The sequence below is a fragment of the Amborella trichopoda genome, chromosome 3 (genome assembly GCF_054954075.1).
Source record: "Amborella trichopoda isolate Santa Cruz 75 chromosome 3, AtrichopodaSantaCruz75HAP2 v2.0, whole genome shotgun sequence".
NCBI classification, from domain to species: domain Eukaryota; kingdom Viridiplantae; phylum Streptophyta; class Magnoliopsida; order Amborellales; family Amborellaceae; genus Amborella; species Amborella trichopoda.
Window position 1 is genome coordinate 59,800,376 of NC_142338.1, and position 18,748 is coordinate 59,819,123.

At 34.6% G+C, this 18,748-nt stretch overlaps 1 protein-coding gene across 15 annotated transcripts; it reads left to right on the forward strand.

The window, feature by feature from the left end:
* Nucleotides 1-10,964: 10,964 nt before the first annotated feature.
* GDH1 (glutamate dehydrogenase 1) lies at nt 10,965-18,231 on the forward strand. Of its 15 annotated transcripts, XM_020675168.2 has the most exons (12): nt 10,965-11,100; nt 11,180-11,267; nt 12,547-12,642; nt 14,336-14,509; nt 15,161-15,274; nt 15,550-15,771; nt 16,055-16,129; nt 16,249-16,365; nt 16,636-16,886; nt 17,378-17,453; nt 17,561-17,647; nt 17,805-18,231. In XM_020675168.2, the coding sequence occupies exons 4-12, from the start codon at nt 14,402-14,404 to the stop codon at nt 17,988-17,990; spliced, it is 1,236 nt and encodes a 411-aa protein (XP_020530827.1). In that variant the 5' UTR covers nt 10,965-11,100; nt 11,180-11,267; nt 12,547-12,642; nt 14,336-14,401; the 3' UTR covers nt 17,991-18,231. The 15 variants fall into 15 exon arrangements, with proteins under 15 accessions (XP_020530827.1, XP_020530849.1, XP_088717981.1 ...); XM_020675190.2 differs by lacking the exon at nt 12,547-12,642 and having other exon boundaries at nt 11,180-11,331; XM_088861855.1 differs by lacking the exon at nt 15,161-15,274.
* The last annotated feature ends 517 nt before the right edge of the window (nt 18,232-18,748 follow it).

Here is an 18,748-nt window from a genome sequence, read left to right on the forward strand (position 1 = left end):
CAAGATGCTTGGACATGAGAAAAAAATGGATTTCAAGTTTTGAAAATAGTGTATTTTCTAACGCATTTTTGGACCGTCAATTTTCATGTTTTCATAGATTTGTCAATCAACACTATTTTTTAAGCTTTAAACTTCATAAATAAAGATGAAAATGTAGTTTAAGGCTATCACAAAGATTTATAGTATTGAAACTACATTTCTCAACACTATTTGAAGGTAAGCTCTAATTGGATTGTTTAGAGCCTAGGCTCTATACAAACCCTACTTTATAAGTAATTGTGATCTCTTTGTACTAGAGGTAAATAATCTCTTTATATACCATCCTTTTTTATTTATATCTTTTGATTTAATTTTAAAAAATCCATCGAGGTACATTTGAGTGCATTTTGATAAATTTCCCCTTTTATTAAAATATAAACCATGCTTAGACTTCCGTATAAGGGCCACCAATGAAAGGTTACTGGGCTTCACTTGTCATCTCTAACGGGATGCTTCATCTGTATTTTTATTAAAATCAATTCAAACAAGGAAAAAAGTTTATATAAGGCTGTAACTTTAAAATGTAGAATTAAATATGCATTTAAAAAATCTATCCGAGAGGTTGTTTTAATGTTGATCATCTTGATGTATGAATATGAAAAAAATAAAAATAAAAATAAAAATAATGCACCTTGCAACACATTATCTAGACCCTCCATTTTCAAGATTTTCGTATGTTTATAGATTTACTTGATTTTAGCTATTTTTTTAGTTTAAAATTTTATAATTAAATTTGAAATTACATATTGAGATAATCGTAAAAAAAAAATTACACCAGCAAAATTACATGATAAAATTGGGAGGTACACCTTAATTGGATTGTTTAAGGTTGCTAGGTCATAGAAACCACACCCATCAAACAAATCCAATCAGTCATGATTCTAAGCGCCAAGAAGTAGGGGGGAAGTACCCTTTAGTAAAACATATTGTCGTTGGTTCTACCATCATTCATCGAGATGATAAACAATGGTGGAGAGTGTGGGATCCACCTCCATCATGTGTTCCGATGCTGACGATGATGTCCCAAACACTCTTTCTTCATTGTCCTTGAGGTTTTGGTGTAGTGTTTTCCAAATTTGGTTACTATTGGCTCCAGATGTTTAAATTTAGGGAAAATATTTATTAAGATGTTATAACTATTTACTATTCATTTACGCAATCTAAACATCTCAGTTGACATTACAATGTTTACATTTTTTTAATTTTTATTTTATTATGTACCTCCTTGAAAATTATCATAAAAAATGCTCAACTTGTATTTTTTTTAGGGTTGGGAACTCATAAGCGTTTAGTAATTTGAGCCAGCTAAGTGGGCCCATCTAAATGACAAGAGTAATCACGCTTGTTGTGAGTGAATTAAATGCCACTGGTTGTTTAAAGGGTCCCATTCCCATTTCCAACCTTGGACAAGGGTAATTTGAATTTTTTAGAGTACTTTTTAGAAAATAACTTAGGTGAAATGAAAATTAAAATAAAATTATCTAATATCAATATCGATTGCCTACTTGTACTATTCCCCCTTTCATATGGAAACCTTTGATCGTATCTTTTCTCACCTTCTTACAACTTGCTGCTCGGAACATGGTAGTCCCTCCAATTTGGTCACTTTCCTTTCTTTGTCTATTTAAGGCATATTCCCTATTGAACTCCTCTGTCAGGCATATTCTCTTACACATGCAAGAGGCATGACCTTGCTTTTGGCAAATAATAATGCCTCAGTAGAGACGTATGACCTTCATTTTGGCATATAATCATGCATAAATTAAGGAAGCCCAGTGGAAATTGATGCGATCGTTATCAATGTATGTTTTTATCAGAAAAAATAAGCTCTATGTTTCACCTTAAATTCACAAAATTATTAAGGATTGAATACTTTGGGACCATTTATCTCTGGTACAAAGAAGCTAGCCATGAGATGTGAAATTTGACGATTAGGAATGTGTCGCAAAGTTCGAGATTTTTTTTTTTTCTTTTTTGGTTTTTATATTGATGCAAATTCTTACAAAAAAAAAAAACACTAAGATTTCTAAAAGAAAAACCGATCAGGTATTTTAAAATTTAACAATCTTAGCTTCAATGGCTATGCAAAATTCATGAGGTTTTGAGGAAACAATATTTCTAAATAATAACTCATCCAAAAACCCTAACTTAGACTTCCTAATATCAATTCTAAAATAATTAGAACTCCTAGTTAAAATAGGACTCAAGCTTTGATTATTTTATACATTCTGAAATAAAGTTAAAGACAAACTCTTTCTAAAAATAAGCCTGAGAAAGCACCTTGAACCCGGTTTGTATGAGTCCCCCGACTTATACTATTCCCGCGTGGGCTCCCTCTAACACCTATTTTTTATATAGATCTTGGATGCAAATTTGTAGAGATCCATTATCTATACTATGATGATCATGAATATAAAAAATAAAATAAGATAATATAATATTTATTTTTAAATTCTTTTTTCCTATCCATTGGATAGGAATTTTTAGTTGTGAGGTTCATCTTAAAGATGAACGTTGTGAGTCACTGGGCTAGTGAGTCTGCTGACTCACAAAATACTTTTCCAATACCTTGACTTCGTGTTCGTATAACTTTTTACTCCAATATCGAAATCATGCTTCATTTTCGAAAGTTAGATTATGTCCACAATTGCTATGCAAGTTTTGCCCAACAAACTTGGCCAAAAGATTCCTCTAAAGGCTTAAATGTCGGCCCTAAAATTTGTACACATTGCTAGAATGTATCACAAACCTATAATATAGCTCAATGGCTCATATTCAGCTAACTCAATTTCAAGTCTAACAACTAAAAGTGATTGTGATATTTTTTAACCAAAGTAAATAGTATTATCTTGTACTTGAAAACTGATACAATATTTTCTTTATTCTAAATACAATTACAAACTATTGATAGGGGTGACTCCTGTGAATAGATGGCTCTAGCTTGATATCCTAGGAAAAAAAGTACAATAGCATATTGATGTTAGATTTTCCTTTTAAGATTTCATATTACGAGATAATTTACTTTTGGCACAAGAAAATCAGTTAGATATTTTCCTATCGAAAAATAAAAAAAACTTTTTCATGCCTTGTCTACATTCCAGCCACATGATTTCATATCTGACGGCTGGAAGTAATTATGACCATCGCGGCATAGTATGCTTTCTCTTCTCTTATGTCATGAGTTTCATTTTTAATTTTTTGCATTTAAAAATAAATTGTTCTTCTATTTTAAATAGTAAAAGCGTGCCGGTAGGTTGGCCTTAAGACCTTAGTGTGGATTGTGATATGTATAGTGGTATCCTACTAGGCTTAGGAACATGCTGGAAGCACACAAGGGCAAAGGCATTGGAAGATCATGTAATGTAACCATCCAACTTGTGCTATGTGGAAAACATCTACATCAATTTATTGAAAATTAAAAATAGATAAATTTGTAAAAATATGCGTCACTTTTAATTATTTAATATTCTATCCTTTTTCTACATTAAAATCATGCGATATTTTGATGGACATTTTGAAATTAAATCAAGGGTAAAATGTTAAATAGTTATGGGCATGTATACTATGCTCCTTTGGAACCACAATTTATTTCTATTTACTAAGTTAGAAAACTTACTTGAGAGGATTTTTCAAACCGAAATTTCGTTAACAACATAGGCATCACTAAATTATTATTGTCAAAAGTAAAAAAGTTTGAAATTTGAGTTTTTTAAATACTTAAATCTCACCATCTGAAAATTGGATGGTCTCTCTTCGAGATCCAGACATTATTTTTTTCAATTGCATAGACGATGCAATTTGGGATTTTTTTTTTTTTATATTAATCTATGGTTAATAGATTACATCTCTAAAATTTGAGATCCTAAAAATTACTTCTAGGCTGCATTTTATGCGAGGGCAGTTAGATCTCACCATATAAAAATTGGATGGTCTCTCTTCAAGATCCAGGCATTGTTTTTTCAAATGCATAGAGGATGCAATTTGGGATTTTTTTATTAATTTTTTTTTTCGTTTTTTTAATCTATGGTTTAGTAGATTGCATTTCTAAAGTTTGAGATCCTAAAATTAATTTTAGATTGGATTTTATGCGAGGGAGTAAATGGACAGTATAATCTGTATAATATCTTTTGGCAATAGTTATATCTTAAGCATATTTTAATAAATTGCCCAAAACAGTATTCTAAGATTTTTGGTATCGTAGAAATATTTTTTGCTTCTATTGCATAATATTTAATTCTATAAATCCAGATTTGCCATTACATGGAAGAAGAAAGGAAGAAAATGAAAATATTCTTACGTTCTGACTAATCTCAATCACTTGTTTTAGATTTGTCAGATGATATTTGTAGATTTACTTAACAGGCAATAAAATAGATTCGCATAGATAGTTGTAAATTTACATATATACAGCATATAAAATAGATAAAATTGAGTTGTTTAAAATGAGAGGGTACTCATCAAAATATGTTTAACCTATCAACTATTTAATATTTAATCATTTAATCCAACCAAGATTTAGAAACACAGCGAACTGGATCGCCCCTCTAGAAAACCAGTCGGATTGGCGATCCGGACTAGTGAAATGGGAAATAAAAAATAAATAAAAATGAACTAGCAAGTTTTGTTGAATAACCGGCTAGAACTGGCCACTTCGCAATGTTTAGGCAGAACTGGAATGGCCCCGACTATGCCCGATTAGAACTAACCGATTCTAGTCCGATTCGTCAATTTTGAAAACCTTGTGTATTGTAATGGGCCTTTTTAAAATTAAATCGAAACATACTAAAAAATGCTAAGCACTATGATATGTTTCCTAAAACGAAAACTATGAAATTATTGCTCTCTTTTCCCTTCTTTCTTGACTTTCTCTCTCTTAGAACAAATCTAAATAATTTTTGGGTAATTAACACCCATATCCTCCCAAATAACCGTTGTTTTAAAAGTTATTCATTTTTTTTGTTATTACATTCATATCCAATTTGTTCACTTTGTTCTAAAATGAAAAAAAAAATATCCATGCTTTGGATTTTTAAGATCCAAAGTTTATAAAAGCCTCTTAGGTGTATCCGAAAAAAGAATTTCGGATCTTGGAGATCCAAACTTTAGCCATTGTTTTATCAACAAAAAACTTTGGATTTGCACAGTCCTAAGAGTTTTTGTTGCTAGAGAAACAAATTCGAATTTTCAAAATCTGAAGTTTTTCTATTGAGAGTTTTAATAACTTTGAAGTTTGAATCTCTGAAGTTTGAGTACCAAAACTTCGCATCCTCAAAATCCAAAGTTAGGGCAGTTGGGGAAAAAGGGAAATTTTGCAAATTGGGTATGAATACAGTTGAGGAATTTTGTAACAATGATAGATTAAAGGGATATTTCCATAATTTTCCCATAATTTTTGGAGGAAACTTTTAATGTATTAAGAAACTCCCAAGGAAATTACTCGATGAGAAATTTCGTTAAAAAGTGTCTAAAATGTCAGTATCATCGCGTAACGTTTAGAGAACTTTATTTAATTTGAGGCTTCGAATACCAGACATAAATAAAGGCCCCAAAAATTGGGCATGATCTTACCAATGTGGACATAACCGAGTCAACATCACCATATGCTTCCAGCAATTTGTCCACTTGTCTCATACCAATTTCAATTATTTTGGCGAATTTGGAAACAAAATACTAAATCAAGAAGGGCTCTAAAACTTGAGCGAGCCTGCTTGGACTCACTTGTTTGATTACTCGACTCAGTGTCTTAAAATTTGGAGATTTTCGATCTAGATTTTCTATCTATATGGGATCAAATCGGTTCTGGGATGGTATAAGTCTTGGTCTCGTTTTCCCTAAAAACCCTCATTTATACATAGTAACTGATTTCAAAAAAAAAAAAAAAAAGAGAAATAATGAAATATCCCCCAAATTTGGATTTTCTATATAATCTCCCCCTAACCAATTTTTTTGCAACTTTTACCTCAAAAAATATATTTCTGGCAAATACTCCCCAAGTCAAAAAGTTATATTTATTTAGATCAAAATGCTCTTGTTTGTATAAACTCGCATCACATTCTCCTAAAATACGCAACCAAACATTGACTGCCGAACCATAGTAAACAATTGTCGGACCAACGTAAAGACATGCGAAACCGATGTAAGGACGCGTCGAACCGAAGTCATCACGTGCTGGACCATATAAAACAATTGCCGGATCCCATCAAAAATTTGCCGGACCGAGGGCACCTAGTGCCTGATCGCATTTCTTTTTGCCGAACCGACAGCCTAGACAGAGAAACAATTGCCAGACCGAATATTAGATGTCCAGACGACGTGCAGCTAGTGATCTATCATAGAGTTTTTGGGTGAATGATTCATCCCAACGATCTGGGTTTTGAAACACGACTGACACTCGAGCAAAAACCGGCCATACTTGGCCTATTTTTATATTTTAGTAGTATAATTTGTAGAGACTCAATTGAATCCCCGACATACTCGTCCGAGTCGATATCAGATTCGAGAACAACAGTCCAAGTCTATGTTTTTTTAACCTTGGAAATCGGGTTTTTGTTACGAGTTTCGAGAACCTTGTTGTTGAAAACAACGATTTTAGTCGAGTGGAGGGAAATGGAATTTTGATATAGCCTCTTAACTACCAATAATTGAGGAATTGTTTTGGGCTCGAGTCTCACTACACCATGGCTAACGGGAAGGATAATTGATATTGGGGTAAGGATCAAAGAGTCTTGGTGGAGAATTTATTTTAAAAAATTATTAAATGACGAACATAATGGGAACATAGTGGTAGAGTGAACCATTAGCATAAATAAGGGCGGGGGTCATAGATACATTCGTAAGATTAGGATATCAGAAGTAAAATAAGCTTTGAAAAACATGAAGATAGCAGGCTTTAGGACCAGATAGTATCCTTATAGGAATATATTCGTGAAATTTTAGGTGTGGCATCAATAAACGATAAGATGAGAGAGAGTAGGATTAGGTGGGTTGGCCATGTGTAGCGCAAACTCAGTACATCACATGTTAGGAGTTGAGAGTTAGTTCAAGTGGAATGCTCAAAAAGAGTAAAGCTAGACTCAAAATGACATAGTTGGCAGCGGTGAGAAAAAACATAATGACTTATGGATATGACCCTTGATAAAACAGAAAGACGGATCATGATTCATGTAGCTTACCTCAATTAATTGAAAAAAGGCTTTGATCGTGATAATAATTACGATGAAAATATGTGTATCGCGTTTGACAATCATATGATATTTTTTTGACAAAAGATAGTCATTTGATTTTAATTAGATTTCATATGATGAGCCAACAATAAGGAGCATAATAATCTCGACTTGGTAAATACTAATACCCATACGTGACATGGTTATTGGCAAATTATTTGTGCATGGGGTTTTGAGGTGCGGCTTTACTTTTAAAGGAATGCCTTACACTAAATGCACTAGGTTTTTTGTACTTTAAAAATGCCCGACTCTTTAATGGACAATCTCTGTTTGAAGGACAGAATTTTGTTGACTACATCACTTTCCCATGTTTGTTTCATGAAAAAACCATCTAATGAAATGCCCAAGAAAGACAATTGCAATACAAATTTACAAGCATTTTTTGAAAAGCAACTTGATAACTTTATATGAAAACCCTGGTTCTCATCTCATAAGTCGCTAGAAGAGGGATTTCCTAATTAAAAGCAGTTAAAGGACCAGGTTTTGGTGAGTCCGCTGACTCCCTTATTTTCATCCCCCTCCAAGATTGATCTTAAAAATAGATTTTGGATCCAATCTTTTAGGGATCAATAATCGGGGTCCATGATGGCCCCCCTTAACTCAAAGTCTCCGAAGCTTTTGTCGGATTCCGGTGTCGAATGATGAGGATCGTCAATATAACGAACTAAATAAATTCCAAATTTTTTAGTTTATGGGTCCCTTAACTCACCAAACATTTTCCCTACTCTAAAAGAGTAGAGCGTGAATATTATGGTCCAAGGGAAGCATAATGTACATTTGTTCCCTCGACCGTAAGACCTACTTGGGAGATTAAATATACAAATTTGGAAACCACCCAAGAATCATCGGATAATTGGAAAAATTTTGAAATTTGAGTTTTCTAACACTTGGACCTCACTATCTAAAAATTAGACGATCTCTGTGAAGGTGCAGTAAGGAAATTCTTTTATTTCAACTTATCTATAGCTATGGGTTTTAGCCAAGGGAGTAAATGAACATTATACTTGCACAGGAGTATAATATCTTTTGGCAAAAGAGTAAGGGCTTAGCTCTAATTCTCTAACAATATGTTTGATTGTTGTAGCACTTCAGCTTAGCTCTGATTCTCTAACAATATGTTTGATTGTAGTAGCACTTCCCTATTTGATAACGGGTGAAGTTTTTACAGTAAAGTATCTTTATATTTAAGGCTAAAAAGTGTATACCAACACCATGAGGGACCATAAAACTTAGGAGATCTACTTCCTTAGAACAGTTTCCATAAATCAAATACGTCATGAAATGTGAGCTTTTTTCGAAAAGACAAGTGTAGGCTTCTCACTTATAAAAAATAGCTTTTCCACTTACCATAAAGAAAAAATAAGCTTTTCCCTAAAGATACTTTTGTCATTTTTCCTTTGGACGCAACGTAATATTATTGCCATGAAAATCTTTGCAACATGTGATAATGATTTTTATTGAGGGATCCTGACTTCATAACACTATAATTGGAGGTGCATGTTAAAAAAATTTCAATCCCAAAATAAAATATATATGGAAAAGAATCGATATAGAAGACTATTTAAATCTGGCCCACCAAGGTCCCAACGTGAAATCCATGGCCTAGGGTGCATCATGAAGTTCCAAAAATTTCTTTTTGAGACTGAGTTTGGTTACTAAGATATTTATAGCCGTCCAATTTCACATCCAACGGTTAAGATTAGTCTGCTTTGTATATTTTAACAAAAGGTGTGGTATGCAACCTTAAACAAACAAATTAAAGCCCACTTCCAAATTTTGTCATAAATGTAATTTTGGTGTTAAGAATTCTTATAATGGCTTGATAATCTATTTTCATCTCTATTTATAAATCTTAAACTCCAAAAATGGTTCGAATTAAGTAGATCTATTACCGCTTGAAAATTTAGAAAATGGACGGTCCATATAATATGTTGTGAGATACAATATTTTTTGGACTCAAAAACTCTTTCTCTTTTCATATTCATACATATCGACATCGAGATGATCAACTAGAGGGTTGCTCAATATAAAAACAACCTTCTATGATGGATTTTTTAAAGTGCACCTTAATTCTACATTTTAATGTTGTAACCTTATATAAACTTGTTCTTTTAACAAATGGAAAAGTATACCAAAAGATAATTTGCTTTTAGCATAATGAGGTCACAATCACTTTTATTTTGTTGACGTCTAATTGAGTGGTTGTGAACATGTTATTGACTGGATTCAGTTTCAAAAAAAAAAAAAATTTGTGGCACACTTCAAACCATCCAATTTGACACTTAATGGTTAAGAATAATTATAACTTCTTTGTACCAAAGATAAATAGTCTTATAGTATAAAATGCCTTAACAAAATATTTTCTTGCATATTTATTTATTTATTTATTTTTATAAGATTTTTAGGAAAGGCTTGGAAAAATTTATATAAGTTCGAAGCTCTAAACAATAAATTAGGGCACACCTCAAAATTTAAACTGGAAGATGTTGTTTTGATGCCCAAATATCCTGAAATTGATCATCTCGACTCAAGATGCATAAACATGAGAGAAAAAAAATAGATTTCAAGTTTTGCATCTGATAATGCATTTTTGGACCATCAATTTTAAAAAAAATTTAAGTTTTTTTAGATACGTTCGATCTGCATTAGTTTTAAAATTTTAAATTTTATGAATAAAAATAAAAATATATTTTAAAGCTATCGTTGACATTTTGAGTAGAGAGAGAGTTTGATTGCGAAAAAAGAAAAGCCGCGCTCGTATGGTACACGTTACCTGTAACGTGTGAGGTACAAATTATTATAAGCCATCCATGAATAGCCCTAATGGAACGAAACAGCCCAACATAATTCATATAACCGATCCCGTTAAATGTGATAGGGTTGGTTAATGATGATGTTAAAAATGAGATTATGGCTCCTCAATTTGCCATACACATTTGAGCAAGAACCGACATCTCCACCGTCTAACGATGAAAGCAGACGGTCGACACCTGATTGCGCCATGTGAACCGGACACGTGTATGGACATAGAGTGAGCTGCATATCCCATTTGAAAAATGAATCGGCTTCCACTCAACCGGCTCGCCACTCAGCCACCCAATCGCACTCTCTGCTCTCCCTCCATAACAAATTTTTCTAAGTGCCCTCTCGTGGCCTCCATTTCGCTCTCTCTCTATCTTCTCTCTCCTCTCTCGCTTTATCCTCTCTCTCCTCTCTCGCTTTATCTTCTCTCTCCATTCTCTCTCTATCTTCTCTCTCCTCTCCATCTTCTCTCTCCTCTCTCTCTATCTTCTCTCTCCTCTCTCTCTCCCCTCTCTCTATCTTCTCTCTCCTCTCTCTCTATCTTCTCTCTCCTCTCTCTCTATCTTCTCTCTCCTCTCTCTCTCCTTTCTCTCTCTATCTTCTCCCTCCTCTCTCTCTCCTTTCACTCTCTATCTTCTCCCTCCTCTCTCTCTCTCCCATATCCATCACTCTCTCTCTTTGTACTCTCTCATTCTCATTGATATCCCACCTGTCTCTCTCTCTCTCTATGTTGCCTAAAAGAAATAAAAACAAAGAACTTGATTCACCTGATACTGTCCAATAATGGCGAAAACCTCTATTTTGAGCTCAAAAACACAATAATGTATGAAATCAGCAAATGTTCCCCATTTGTCGAGCTCACAAAGGTTCTTTAATGGCGTGCAGTAAGGAACCTGATCCAGATTCAAAAACTTTGTGATAAATCAACTGTGGCGAAGGATCGAATAGTGGGAAAAGCATCTGATTATTCGTCATTTGCTCTCGTAATGCTCTCCCTGTAAGCAAGGAGCAATATCTGAAACCGCATCATATTCTGGTACTCGAATGTCTACTCTACTGTGGCGTGCTTTCGCTTTCTACTGTTGCTTTTGATTCGAGTATAAATCGGTTTGCAGGGTTTTCGCGGTTTTCATTCCGGATTGGATGTTTGAACCAGTGGAGATTGCTGATCTTTGAGCCCTGGTTCGAGCTTTTGCTCTTCTGGTATGGACTTTTGCTCGATCCTTCTGCGTCTGCCACTCTCTGTTGTTTCAATCATTCAAAATGTGTACGATCTTTCTCTCTCTCCCTGTCTCCATCTGTCTGTTATTTGTCAATGTGTTTGGACTTTGTACTCTCTGGTTTGCTCATTCTCTCTCTCTGCGTTCCTATGTGTTGATCCATATGGAATTATGGATTCTCGTTTTGCTCTCTCTCTCGCTGCGTTCCTTCCATATGGAATTATGGATTCTCGTTTTGTTCTCTCTCTCTCGCTGCGTTCCTTCCATATGGAATTATGGATTCTCGTTTTGTTCTCTCTCTCTTCATTCTAATGTGTTAATGTTTTCGGAAATTGGAATCTCAGGTCTCTCGCTCTCTGCGTTCTAGTGTGTTAATGTGTTTGGAATCTCTCTCTCTAAGTGGGTTAACACCAAGTCTCAAATTTTTAGAGATAGCTCTGCATTTCTAGGCTAAAGTTTCTATTCTACTATGATAAATAAATATTTTATGTTTGATTTTTTCGCTTTTACTCTTTGTTCCATTTTTCTCAATTTTTTTTTTTCCATATTTGCGTTTTGGTTTTCTATGGAATATTTCGTATTAGTTTTTTGCCCTAATAATTTTTTTCAGGCGTCTTGCAGCCACATTAGTCCCATTTCCCCTAGATGTACATTTATTTTGGAGTGAGGTCCAGCTTGTGTTTATGACATTATGCTTTATACCTTCAAATTCTTTTGAGTGAGAGAGAGACGTAATGGTAAAGATCATCTTAAGAGTGAGAGAAAGAGATAATGGTACAGATCATCTTAGAAGAAAAATTATCATTACCTTATCCAGATGAGGAATGGGCAGCGAAACTTCATCGTAGTTTCCCTATTAAAAAATGGGAACTTTCAATTTTGGTTTTATTCAGTGAAGTATTCATCTTGAATGTTCATTTAGTGATTTACAATACCCAAAATGTATGTATTTTATTTATTGATTTTCTGAAACACTGCTTTGCCACGATTTATCATTCTGAATAATTACTAGGTAACTTCTCTGAATATTTTATTTTAGTAATTTTTTTGAGAGGCTTCCATGGCCATTTTTTTTTATGATAAATTATGACAACCATTGCAATTAATCCCTCAAAGCACGTGGAAGTCGTGTGCAAGTTCTGGGTCTTTAGAAAACCCAAGATAAAGATTGAGGTGTGTCTGTGTCATTTTTCTCCATTTCTTTATGACGACTGACCCATTTGTGGGTTTTGTATAATTTTTAATGAGAACTTTGACCTTAGGCTCTCTCTCCATTTGGTGGAGGCTAGAAACTCAGAGTTATTCTATAAATCAACTGCTTCAAGTCCTAACTCCTGAACAATTTGGGGAATTTTCAGGTAAGAACTTTGTTAGACAAGAACCCATCTTTCTTTTGCCTGTTTCCACTTGTGCTTTTTATGGTTTCAGCCCCTTAAAGGCCATGCTTTCTGTTGTCTTTCAGAGTTATTTCTCATGGTTTCTGCCTCTTTGCATCAATCCTTTGGTTTGGCCTTCTGGAATTCAGAATGTTCAGAAATTAAATAATCAAATGGAGATCTATTTGAGAAATGCATTGGGCTTTACAAAGCTTGGATTAGTGAAAGCCAAAAGTTTTCTTTTTTATCCTCTAGTCCGAAGTCCTTGCCCATGATTTCCTTTTTATCCTCAGCTCCCCAATCGACATTCCTGTTTAGTTCCAATAAAAAACAAAACTAAATATTTTCATTTTTTTTTTCCTTGGGCTAAATTTATTTTCCTATTTCATTGATAATATATATATATATATATTCCAATTTAAGCTAGCTGGGAAGGCTTTGTTTAGCTTGTTATATTATAGAAGACATTTGTTCCACCCCTTTTTCATTTTGTATAAAAACAAAATACAATTCTGTCATACGAAACTTTTCAGCAAATGAGGGGCCAACTTTTAATCTAGTCCTCCTTTTTGGTGCGGCTGTACTTCCTGAAGATAAGACATGTGCGGCTGTACTTCCTGAAGATAAGACATGGTTTTGTTTTTGTCTTCTTCTTTTCTGCTCTTTTGTGGTGCTTCCAAATTTCAGGATGGTCTCCTCTTCCCCAGTGGGTTGGGGTTGGAATCCTGCTTGCTTTCAAAACAAAAGACCTAGATTTCCTTTTTACGTACAAAAATGACACTTCTTAGCCAAAGGAGAATTTGAGTTCACAATTTTGAAGAGGGAAAAACAAGAGCGACCACTTCCGCCAGTTTTGGCTGATTTGACTAGAGTCATGTATTTTGAGGGATTACCATGTAAGGATTTGTTTTCCATAAACCACCTAGAAATGACAAATTATACTTCCTTTTTATTGAATTTTTCTTTGAATCCAGCCCCAAGTGCACTCTCTCTCACTACTGCCTCACTTCTCATTGACAGAGAGGAAGAGAGTGTCACTACTGCCTCACTTCTCTTTCAGGGATAGAGACAGAGAGTCTTGAGCACACTTTTTTTTAACAAACAGCAGCATGTTGTAAAGTGCAACTTTATGTATCAATACATTACACTCAACCATTTTTTTAAGGCTTCATCACACTGAAAATTGGATAAGCTTGACCCATTGCATGAAAGTCGATAAGGGCCTACCCACTTGGCTTTATTGTTAGGTTGGACTTTTAGGGCCAAAGGCTGGTTAAATTGGTGAGTTATTCAAGATATGGTATTTCGGAGTGTTTTAGTTTTTTGTGCTCATCTTTTGGGGTACTGATTTCTGATTTGGATTTTTTTTAAAAAAAAAAAAGCTTCAAATTATTTGATATTGAAATTTGATTTTTCCCAAAATTTGGCCATATTTTTTAAAGTTTACCTTCTCCTTCTGTAATTGTGAAGTTCTTCAACATCCTGGACATCCTTTGATTTCATATTTTTTTACATTATTGAATAAATGATTTTCTGATTTATTATAAGTGAGAAGAAAATCAATTTACAACAATTATCCTGCAAGAGTTTCAACTTATTCATTGCCTATTACTTTGTTCCCTCACCAAATTGGGGATTTTTATGACTTTCCCTTGGTTTTTGGATTAAACTTCAGGTGTGATTCAACCATCTTAAAGCTAATTCTTAGTTTTTGAGTTCCCTATTCCTAGAAGTACCAGCCATGAATGCTTTAGCTGCAACCAACAGAAATTTCAAACTTGCATCCCGGCTTCTAGGGCTCGACTCCAAGCTTGAAAAGAGTTTGCTCATTCCTTTCAGAGAAATCAAGGTAATAAAAACAATTTTTTTTTTCTTTTAACTTATGTGACTTAGGTACTTCTCTGGGTATCTGGTTTTGTTTCTTTTATTTTCCATTATTCCCTTTTCCTCTTAGCCATTAGCTTCACTAGGCATTTCTTTTGTTATTCTTGTAATGGCCCAATATCCTTGTTTATTTCTCATTGGGTATTTCTGATATGGTGAATGAGGTATAGTTGGCAAATTAGTGCAGCTATATAAAATTTGGAAATAGAAAATAACTCTGAGATTGAGGAAAGGACAGTAGAAATTTTGGTGTAAGGTTTAGCATAGTTTCTCCTAGATTGTAGAGATGCAGTGAAGATTTATTTCATGATTGGAATCTTAGAAAAAATGGGATCATTAGAGAAAATGGGTGCTGTTTATTTCTTTAAAAGTGGTCAGTTGAATGGTGAAGGTGCATTGAAAAGCTTGTTCTGTTTTCTCATGGTACAAATCTATGAATTTCTATTTGTCTCCAGTAATCTAGGATGGTTTTCATTGACCAGGAATCGGGATCATATCTAAAATCATTTTGTTGAATTTAGGACTGGTATTTGTTTCTAAAGTATAATGTATAATTTGCTTTGGTCTTGGCTTCTTGCAATTTCTCCCTTCGTTGTGGATGAATGAATTCATGCAGGTGGAGTGTACCATACCAAAGGATGATGGTACTTTAGTATCTTACGTAGGATTCAGAGTGCAACATGACAATGCTAGGGGCCCAATGAAAGGTGGGATCAGATACCACCCTGAGGTTTGTTCTCTAATCCATGGTTTGTTCTTCTTGTAATATGAAAATATTGTCAAAAAGCAATTATGCTTTGGGTATGGAGTCCAATTTTATCTCATCCGGAAGTCCAATTTTCTTTTTTCTTTTTTTTTTTCCGAGTGGACAAGAACAAAGATCTATCACTTAGGGTTCAGAAAAGAGCTTGTGTGGAAACAATTATAGAACTCCCGTCACTTCAAAGGAAATGATTATAGAAATCTAATCACTTTTAACTCTAACAAACCCCATTGGCAATGCAGGTCGACCCTGATGAGGTTAACGCTCTCGCCCAGCTAATGACGTGGAAATCAGCAGTTGCAAACATTCCTTATGGTGGTGCAAAAGGAGGCATTGGCTGTGATCCAAGGGAATTAAGCATCTCTGAGCTAGAGCGGCTTACCAGAGTTTTCACACAGAAGATACACGATCTCATAGGTGTTAATACCGATGTTCCAGCTCCTGATATGGGAACAAATCCACAGGTGAATAAAGTTTGTTTTCTTTTCTTGTGTTGGAAAATTTGTGATTTCAAGGCATTAGTTGCACCAAATTCCAGCTTCTCAATTTTCAATAAAATTAGGGCCATTGCACCAGAAGGATTAAATCTGATATCTAATATTTGCACTCACATGCCCATGCACTCTCAGAGAGAGAGAGAGAGAGAGAGAGAGAGAGAGAGAGAGAGAGAGAGGCATTCGTTCGAGAGCTCTGAAAATCATTGTCTTAAACATAGGGTAAACTAATATCTGTTCCATCGTGAAACAGACAATGGCCTGGATTCTGGATGAATATTCTAAGTTCCATGGATATTCACCTGCAGTTGTAACAGGAAAACCAGTGGTAAGTAAATTCTAAGTTCCATGGATATTCATCAATTTGCATAGGACATGCATGGGTTTCATCTCATGCTCGGATTCATAATCTTTCTATTCCTTATGACAAACTCCTTACTTAAATAGGACCTAGGAGGTTCGCTTGGCAGAGATGCAGCTACTGGAAGGGGGGCCCTCTTTGCAACAGAAGCTCTGCTTGCAGAGTATGGGAAGAAGATCTCGGACCAAAAATTTGTGATACAAGTAGACCACCACCTCTATATCTATCATAGATTGTGATTGTTTTCATTTGAATTTTTTAAAATTCCTCTCTATTTCCTTAAAAACCATTCCGGGGTAAAATGAAAGCACACTTTGCTAAGAAATTCTCCTAACTGGATTTGTCGATATGGTTACATCTATCTTAGAATGATCTATACTGTCTATTTATATATCTATGCAATGATTGTATAACTATAGGAAAAATGAATTAGTGGAAGTTAATTTTAGGTTTTGGGGGTCTCTGATTCTCAGGGATTTGGAAATGTGGGTTCTTGGGCTGCACAATTCATCCATGAAATTGGTGGGAAGGTTGTGGCAGTGAGTGATATATCAGGAGCTATAAAGAACCGCAATGGCCTTGATGTTCCCAGGCTCCTAAAACATGCAGTTGAAAATAAAGGGATTAAAGGGTTTGATGGGGCAGAACCACTTGATCCAAAGGCGCTACTGTTGGAAGATTGTGATGTGCTCATCCCTGCCGCACTTGGAGGAGTCATAAACAGGTTTTATTCCTTTTGTCTCTAGCAAAAGTTTGAAAATCTGGATTTTTGTAATCCTTTTGTTGGAGTTCTTATTTTCGTTTTTATGAATGTTAAGTCTTCACTGATTAGGATAGGTATCAATTAAATTAAATGTGCTATGGATCTGAATTTCAAAACTTCTCTTTGATTTATTAGATCTATTATTCTGTTGTTTAACCCAATTTAGGGATGTATAAGATATCCACCTCTACCGAATCAGTATTAGTGATGTGGATCTTAATTCCAAAAATTCTCTTTGATTTGTTTGATCTATTATTTGTTGTTTAATCCAAAGTTTGGGATTTCTAAGATATATCCACTTCTGCCAAATCAGTCAGATATAGTGATTTTCCTTTAAAAGTCTCAAGCTTTGTCAGGACTGAAATGTTTTTTGGTACTCTTCTGTTACAGTAGCCACAGAACTTCTTATGCAAACAAAGCAATTAATATCTACTTATTTGTTTATTTTTCAGGGAAAATGCTGGTGAAATTAAGGCCAATTTCATTATAGAAGCGGCCAATCACCCAACTGATCCAGAGGCTGATGAGGTAAATCCATTCGGCATTGGATTACCATCCACTTAGGTATCACCATGAAAACATGAAAGAAACTAACAAAATTAGTGAAATTTTATTTCTTCATTTCTTCCCTTTAGATATTAGCGAAGAAGGGTGTCGTCATCCTGCCGGACATATATGCTAACTCCGGAGGAGTCACCGTGAGTTACTTCGAGTGGGTTCAGGTAAAACCCACGCTTCACATTCTTAAAAATAAATTTTTTCTAATAATTTGAATTTTTCACCTGACTGAAGATAAGATTAAAAGGAAAAATGGTCTGTCTATCAATGTTTTACTTTTTTTGTGCTCCATGTTTAGTTTAGATTTTCTCGTGGTTGCAGAATATACAGGGGTTTATGTGGGATGAGCAGAAGGTTAACTGTGAACTGAAAAACTACATGATCAAAGGGTTTCAGAGTATAAAAGAAATGTGTAAGACCCACAATTGTGACCTCCGGATGGGTGCCTTCACTCTCGGGGTTAATCGTGTTGCCCGAGCAACGGTGCTCAGAGGCTGGGAAGCCTGAGAGAGAAGGGGAAAAATAACCCAAAAATAAATAAAACAATGAAAGAGTAGAAAATTCATGGCTTTCAAAATAGATCTGGTGTGGAGGTATGCTTTTTTTTAACAATGGGATTACCCATCGATATTTCGCGCTTCAAAAATTTTTAGGGAATTGAGGACTGAATATTATCCCAATTTTTGGGCTCGAACTTGCTCTGTGCTCTTATATTTATTTGCAATGAAGATTTCCTTACTTTTTTTTATCTCTTGTATTGTGGTTGATGACCATTAATGATCGATCATGGTGAAGAATGAATGCAATTAAATCTATAAAATTGTAGGATAATAGGGATTACATTTGAGCCCCCCTCCCCCCAAAAGTGACCTTCGTTCTTTCATATTTATTTCTTCAAAAAATTATATCATAGGAACTCGGTTTTTACAACAATGATGATCGACATTTCCTTTATACCCGGCTGAACTGTGGAAATTTTAGGACACCCAGTCATGTTTCGGGTTGAAATGAAAGATGTCAAGCCTGAACTAGGACTATTATTGTAATCTGGCTTCAGCCATTTCAGTGGATCTAAACTATCTAAATGCTCCTCGTGTTTTCATGTTCCAAGTTCCAACTGTGAATTTCCCAACCTTGAATAAGAGTACTTTTGAAGTTATTAATAAATTTGTTTTAGGAGATAATTATGAAATGAATCCACAGCAAAAAAAAGAAAAAAGAAACAATGAGAGGTCTTTTGAGCCCTTGAATAATTTGGTAAAACA

Excerpts from the sequence above, each read along its gene's own strand:
- GDH1 (XM_020675190.2), top strand. The coding sequence starts at position 14,402 with ATGAATGCTTTAGCTGCAACCAACAGAAATTTCAAACTTGCATCCCGG. Across the intron at positions 16,887-17,377 it reads CTTGGAGGAGTCATAAACAG|GGAAAATGCTGGTGAAATTA; the intron begins GTTTTATTCCTT and ends TTTATTTTTCAG. Across the intron at positions 17,454-17,560 it reads CTGATCCAGAGGCTGATGAG|ATATTAGCGAAGAAGGGTGT; the intron begins GTAAATCCATTC and ends TCTTCCCTTTAG.